The sequence below is a fragment of the Belonocnema kinseyi genome, chromosome 3, assembly GCF_010883055.1.
Source record: "Belonocnema kinseyi isolate 2016_QV_RU_SX_M_011 chromosome 3, B_treatae_v1, whole genome shotgun sequence".
Classification (NCBI taxonomy): Eukaryota; Metazoa; Arthropoda; class Insecta; order Hymenoptera; family Cynipidae; genus Belonocnema; species Belonocnema kinseyi.
In genome coordinates this window covers 43492561-43500229 of record NC_046659.1, presented here as the reverse complement: position 1 = coordinate 43500229, position 7669 = coordinate 43492561, and the positions used below count along the sequence as shown (strand labels likewise).

At 34.3% G+C, this 7669-nt stretch overlaps 1 protein-coding gene across 1 annotated transcript in view; it reads left to right on the top strand.

Annotated features, from left to right (window-relative positions):
• Window positions 1-3196, top strand: part of LOC117169799 (probable cytochrome P450 6a14) — a 150879-nt gene extending 147683 nt beyond the window's left edge. Inside the window, exons 5-6 of the mRNA XM_033356305.1 lie at window positions 2584-2835; window positions 2936-3196. Coding sequence (XP_033212196.1) covers window positions 2584-2835; window positions 2936-3099 — 416 coding nt within the window. The 3' untranslated portion in view covers window positions 3100-3196. The remainder of the gene's footprint in view (window positions 1-2583; window positions 2836-2935) is intronic.
• Window positions 3197-7669: the final 4473 nt, after the last annotated feature.

Here is a 7669-nt window from a genome sequence, read left to right as displayed (position 1 = left end):
TACTATCTCATCTGGAAAAAATCGTGTGACAACTAACAAAGTCACGTTTCAGAGAGGTGTCTTTCAGGGCGACACCATGAACCCACTCCTCTTTTGCCTTACGTTATTGCCACTATTTCTAGCACTGCCCCATTCCGAGGGGTACTTGTGCGGCAAACCTGCAGATCGAAAGTACAAGGCCACTCATGTATTTTACATGGACGGTACAGCGCATAGGGTTGCAAATGGAAGAGACCCGCTTCTTAAAATGGTCAGGAATCACGAAGAAGTGGGCAAAGGAGCATTTCTGTACAAAGCAGCTTAGGAGGCTGCTGAAACACTCGGACTTGACTTCAGTATTAGGAGTGAGCAAAATGCATCAAATCTTATCTATCTCGAGGACTCACTCCGGAAAGCCCGGATTAAGAATGCACAAGAGAAAAACTTTTGTGAACAGCTCCTCGATAAGAGGATGCACGGTATCTTCCACAGAAATGTGAAGGATCAGTCAATGTCTTGTGAGCTAACGTTTGCTTTCCTTAAATCGCCCGGATTGAAGTCTGGTACAGAGGGTTTCATTTTTGCATGCCGAGCATTTAGCTCACATACTATCTAGTTGTCCAACTCACGCGGGAACGACCTACATTCAAAGGCACAATGCGGCACTAAAAGTGGTTTATTACCATCTCTATCACTCCTACGGCATTCACCTTAATATCGCTCCTCTAAATGCTCCTAGGGAAATTGAGTCAATTGTCGAGAATGGGAAGTGCCGCATATACTGGAACTTTATATTCCCGAAAATTGTTTCTGTTGCTCACTCGAGGCCTGACATAGTTCTTCTTGACTTCTAGAAGCGAACCATGTTCGTTATCGAATTTTCGGCACCAGCTGACAAAAACATCATAGCCAAGGAGAATAAAAAGAAAGAGAGGTATCGAGACCTTATAAGGGAGTTGCAACGATTATACCCGGAATATTCTGTTAAAATTATCGTCCTTATCATCGGCGCTCTTGGAGGTGCTAAACTTTCACTTGCTAATGGCCTAAAAAGCATCCCTGCGTGTCAACAATATGCTAGAACACTTGCGGGAAAAATGCCGAAGGCGGTTGTCCTTGGGTCACTCCGTGTTCTTAGGGTGCACGAGACTTTTGCTGGATCGTCGTATTGATTCCTTTACAGACTGTAACCACCTATCTGACGGTTGTGAGACGTGGTTGTGGCTGAAATTTTACGGCGATTTCGCTGGAAGTGGGTGCAATTTTTCATATTAGCTCCCGCTTCCGGCGAAATCCTGCGGTTGTCCTTATGACAAATTTCTAATTATATATACAAAATATGCAAAAGAAATCAACCTAATGTAAAATTAATAGATAGTGAATCTTGCGAAGCCAGACTATTTAAAAGATACTCGGAGAATAAATTGAACCAATCACCTTACCTGTTACACAGAGAAATTTTCATACCTATAATAAATGTTTATATTATAGTACCCTCAAAACCATTAGAATTAGACACAAGCTGCGAAGACTCAATAAGAACTGAAAAAATTACCGAACCACAAAAAATTACAGGATTTTGATGCAAATTGTGTAACAGCTACGATATTCTGGAATTAGAAAAATCATACGAAACTCATTCGACGCAATGGCTAAATGTAACATACGACATACAATTTGACCAGAAAGACATGAACAATTTAGAACAAAGATTAGAGCAACTTCCTAAACAAATATCACACGAAGAACTTGAGCAAGCCAGAATTAGCCTAGACGACATCGAAGGTACGTGTATTTTAGCAACTATCGCTACTCACAGAAGGCTTAAAAACTGGAAGGAAACCAGTTTGGAATGGTTACAATATTTAGGTTACGCCGCTTTAGCGCTAACAACTCTCTATACTCTACGTAAATTAGGAATCCTTGAGAGCATAAAGGGATGTTTTCCGAAAACATTCAAATTATTTTTCAAGAGAAGTAAAGTAATCAATCAACCCCATATTGTAACATACCAAACCCAACCATCTCCCCAACCAGCTCTCGAATCAATGTTAAAACACGAAACTGTGTGCATAGTTAAAAAGACGAAGCCTTTAAAGATAAAAAACAAAACTTAGGGAATAAGTTCAGTCTAAAAAGGGGATTGTTAAGCACAAATATTTACCCCCACTCTACGTCTAATTAGCATATATAAAGCGCTACCTTGTGCCGAGGAGCCAGTTCTAAGCTTCATTAATATATACTAATAAAGCGCTTAAAGTCAGAAATTGACTTCAGCTCACACAAAAAAAGTCAGTTACACAATTTACCGCATAACAACGGAACCTGTAAAAAACTTTACAGGCGATTGCGCAGGTCTTTTTAGGAAACACATTTTTTTCTGTCATAGCTCGCGTAGTTTTGCTGTAAATTTAAATGATTCAGACTATAGACATCCAGAAAAACAGACATACCTTTTTTCTTCTATGTAAATCAGAGGGTCACAAAACGTAGAGAACCGATGAAAACCTGAAAGGTCTAAACTCACTTGAATCTAATATTTTCAAGCATAAACTATGAAAAGATAATCATAATAATTTTAATAATATTGTTTTATTTATGCAGAAACTCTAAGAAAGTATCCACCTGTGTCGTTGCTGAATCGAGTATGCACTAAAGATATACAGTTCCTGAACACTGACATAAAGATTAGTAAAGGCATAGACATCGTCATTCCAGTGCTTGGAATTCACAGGGATCCTGATATATATCCCGACCCAATGAAATTCGATCCTGAAAGGTTTAATGAAAAAAACACAGTTTCGAGACATCCTTATACCTTTTTGCCTTTTGGCGAAGGGCCAAGAATATGCATTGGTAAATCATATTTATGAATACTGTTATAATTCACCTACCTGAAATAAATATATAATACTGAATTAATAAGGTAAACAATAAACAATTTTCAACATTTTAGGAATGAGGTTCGGATTAGCCCAAGTCAAAGTAGCTATAATTAGCGCATTAAGAAACTGCAGGGTTTCGTTAGGACCAAATACGCAAGTGCCACTTCCCATTGATCCAGAAAAAATGGCCTATACATCTAAATTCGGCATTCATCTCAAAATGGAATTATTGTGAATTTATGTATGTTTAACATGTCGTATTAGTACTTGTATGTCACTTCAAACCCACATTTTAAAAAGAAGAGATACATGGCTGAACAGTCTTTGATGATCTGAAATACATATAATTGGCAAGAAAAAAAATAGTTTAATAAAAAATATCGCATTTTACTGATTCATTTAGTGTGAATATAAGTATTGTAATAATAAATAAAACAATTATAAATTAAACAAAAAATTTATCTTTTATCATGTTTCATTCATTGCCCCTGTCAAAAGTTTTAATGGTTCACGTTTGAATTTCCAGGACAAATCGCTTTCAGCTAACGTGTTACTGTCCTGTATGCTTCTGCAGGGATCACACATTACGAGTAAGATATTTAGTGGTATTTTTCTGTTGCAGTGAGAAAATAATTGATAAAGTGTACCACCTCAGAATTTTCACATTTCAGTAACAGATAGGTCCATGTTCGGAGAATCCATGTGCGAATTTTTCTCGGGACGCAGAATGAGACCGTTATCCTCTATTTAATTATTCTGTTCCACAATATTCTCAACCATATTTTAGTTAAGTGCATCTCATCATGCACTTTAGTTATTCCGGTTATTCATTCCACAGCCACAGTCTTAATTAGTCGGAATTATCGTCGTCACCTAAACTATATCAAAATCAAATTGATAACACTTATTTTCTGGTAAGCAATTCTCCCAAATCAATTTCAGCTCGAATTTAAGTATTCAAAAACATTTAATAGGTAAATAGTTATCTGAAAAATTTGTATCGTATTATTAGTATAATTTTGCATTATTTATGGTACTGAAAAAGTTTTAAATTTATGAATTTCAATTAGTACTTGCATTTTGCAGCTTCCATATCTGTATCTAAGACCTTCTCTGATGAGAATGTAAAAATATAATAAAGAAGCATTCATTGTCACATAAAAATATTTTATTTTTTTATTTCTAGACGTAATATATGAACGCTCCCATACTTTATTATCTTAAAGGCGCTGAAACCAGGACTCAACCTGAAAATAAAATGACCTCATTTTACTTTATAAATACTAGAATTACATATTTTAAAAATAATCAGTGCCTATTTCTGTTTTGAATCAAATCTGTATTCAGAGTGGAAAATTGGGTAATTACAGATTTGATTCAAAACAGGAATAGGCCCTCATTATCTAAAGCAAAGATAATTCCAGTATTTATAGAGTAAAAGGAGGCAGTTTAATTTTCAGGGTGAGCCCTGGTTCTAACTCCTTTAAAATTTGGAACATTTAATAAATTAAATTTAGTTTTTTAAGTGAAGAGAATCTCCGTTTTTCTCGAAATATTCAAATGTATAAATTCTGCATTCAGATAATTTTTCTGTTCTTATTCTTTAATAACTGCATTCTTCATACAGAATTAATTTCCGGTTCGCCAAAGTATCATTCTCCATGTTAATACCAATGGAAAAAGTATCACGCGGGGGGGGGGGGTCAGAAGTTCATAAAAAATATACCACGTATTTTGTGAATGACCTCTTTGCGCTCAGAAGCAATAATTTATTGTGAAATTTTAATTATTATTACTTAAGTATTTATTTGCTCAATACATTCAAACATATAGTTTTGCTGTCCCCCTTGAAAAATACACAAGCTATCGATATCGAAACAATTTATAAAATTATATTTTTTATTATAAATCATGCCGGATGAAAGAATGTTACATAAATAAACAAAATATTCAACTATTGTGAATTAGTTAGATATTTATATTTAATTGTGATCTTTGTTTATAGATACAATTAAAGCACATGAATGCATGCAATTTGAATCATAATTGTTTTTACCCAACTCTTGTTCACGAGTACCTATTAACGAACACTACCTTTGCATGTTGAAATAAAATTTGATAAACGAAATTTCGTATTTCATTTATTTATGACATAAATATTTACTCACTAAAATGTTTTTGTTTTCATCTTTTCGATTTAATTTAATTTATAAATATAATATTTAAAAATGGACATCATTGCAATTAAATTAGAATCTAATACATGGTGACCTGCTTAAATGCTATTGAATTAATACAATCATTAAATTATTTTGTTATTGCTGTAATTGACCAATACCACAAGTGGAATGTCTTTTATTACTTTTTTTGGCCAATAAAATATTTTCAGATCATAAAGTAAGTAGCGTTCAAAAAAGTTATTTGTTTGCTCTGGGTGCTAATTTTTGTCGTAACTGAAATTAATCATCATGGATATAAGAATGCTTCAACTTGTAGGTGTAGAATTAATTTTCAGAATGGCTTGCGCCTTTTTAGTTATAGTACCTTTTTTAATGTCCGAGATGTTAGTTAACATATTCGGACTTTAAAAAAAAATTTTAGAGCCACATGATTTTCAAGAATTGTTAAGAAAATTTCATTATTTTTCGCTATTGTGTCAAAATCGCAATTAAAAAAAAAGAAAATTAAAAAAGTAGTATTCAAATATCCGCCACTTTACGTTAATTATTACATACATTGCTTTTATGTTTTTTTTATATTACATCAGTAAACACTATTTTCCTTGCAAATGCCAAATGATCCGTCAAAAATTTGTAAAATTAATTACATTCTTTTTAAACTAAAAAATCTAGGTAGACATAAATCTTCATTTTAACCTACGTCTTAGGTTTAAGCCTAGGTCAGACTGGTTTTTTTTTCTTCCTGTCCCTCGGGCAAAGTCCTGAGAAAATACCAGGTTTTTCCGTGAAGTGTGCTATGTGGGGTGAGTCCATAAATTAATTATTTTAATTATCAATGCCTATTTTAATTATCAGTGAAATCAAAATATTGTACATTGAAAACCTTTGTTATTAATATACATTTAAAGGAATGTCGCAGGAAATTATTATATACTTGATGACAAGGAAGAGGGCGTTATATGAAAGTTCGAAGAGAATGCAGGATGATTCTACATGAGTAGAAAGGAAGATACAGTATAAATTAGAGAAAATAGCGGCAGAGGAAAGGAAAAAGCGAAGAACATGTGTTAAGTATGGGAGAATACAGATAGCAGGTGTATGGTGGGATTGGATCGAGAAGAGGGCATAGTTAGTGAAAAATGAGGTGTCGGGGAACTAAGAGATAAACGAACGGGCTATATAGAAATGAGGTAAAGCAAGAAACAAAAAGAGACGGGAAACGAAAGTAGGGAAGATTAAAGAATTTGCAATGGGAGGAATGGTGAAGGGGTTGAGGGACAAATGTATAACCGAGAAGGATAACAAAGAGATAAAGGAACAAAAAGAAAGAGTAATAGTTGAAGTGATAAATATGGGAGGAGAAAAGTGGAAGATAGTGGAGGTGTACATAAACGGCGATATGCAGGAAAAATCAGAGGGACAGAGAGAACTGGTGGTAGAAAATAAACGAGAGATTAGGCTTATAATAGGAAGAGATTTTAATGCGAGAGTAGGAGATAGAAGGATAACATAGGAAAGGAATCGGGTGGAGAGCAAGGTAGAAAATTCAAAGACAAGGTACTGAATGAGGAGGGAAATAAATTGTTAAAGAGCCTAAAGTAGATGGGATGTTTCATCCTAAACCGAAATATAGATAGGAATGAGGGAGGGGAATATACACGTTCAGAAGGAAAAAGGGTAACGTTAATTGATTATGTGGTAGTGGACGACCAGAAGATCAGTAATATCAAAATGGGAGATAGAAATAATGATAGTAGGAATAGAACAGTATTATTAAAGTGCACAATCAAGAAAGAAGATAGTGAAGAAGGAGATAAAAGTGGATGGAATGAGAAATGTAAACAGAAGAAGAAGGAAGTGAGAAGGGTATTACGGAACTGGAGAACAGGTACAAGTAGTGGAGAAAAATAAACGGGAAAAAGGAGTATAGTGAGATATGTGATAATAAAAGAGGAGGAAAATAAAACGTTTTAAAAAGAGGCGAAAAAGGCTAGGACGGAAGAAGAAGGTTGAAAGGAGTTAAATAGAGAGAGAAGAAGGAAAAAAGTAAACCATGATATTGAGATGGTAGAATGAAAAAAATATTTTATGGAATTACTAGGAGGAGTAGAGAGGAAATATAGGAAAGGAGGAAAATATGGCAAGGAAACAGATAAGGGAGAAGACCTTACAAGGGAGGAAATACTCAAGGTATTAGGGTACGGAAAGATAGAAAGGCACTTGGTATAGATGAGATTCCGTTTGATTATTTTTGTCTCGAATTTGTGAAGACATACCTTTAAAAAGTGAAAATCTTGCGTCCATGGACTTTCCATGGATTTTCCGTATTGGAGAAATATTTAAAAATAAATTCCCATAAATACATCTATATAAGGGTTTTTGGGGTCGATGATTAAAAATTTAAAATCATATTTGAGGAATTCAAGATGGCGGATCAAATATGACTACCCTAAATTACTGAAACATCACGAATTTCATAAAACTTCGCACATCAAGTTTTCTGGGGTCGCTTATGACACATCCAAAATCAGATTTTTTAAATACTAGATGGCGGATCTAGCATGGCTGTCAACAGTTGCTGAAACATTTCAAGTTTTATGAAATATCGCAGATAGGGATTTTTAG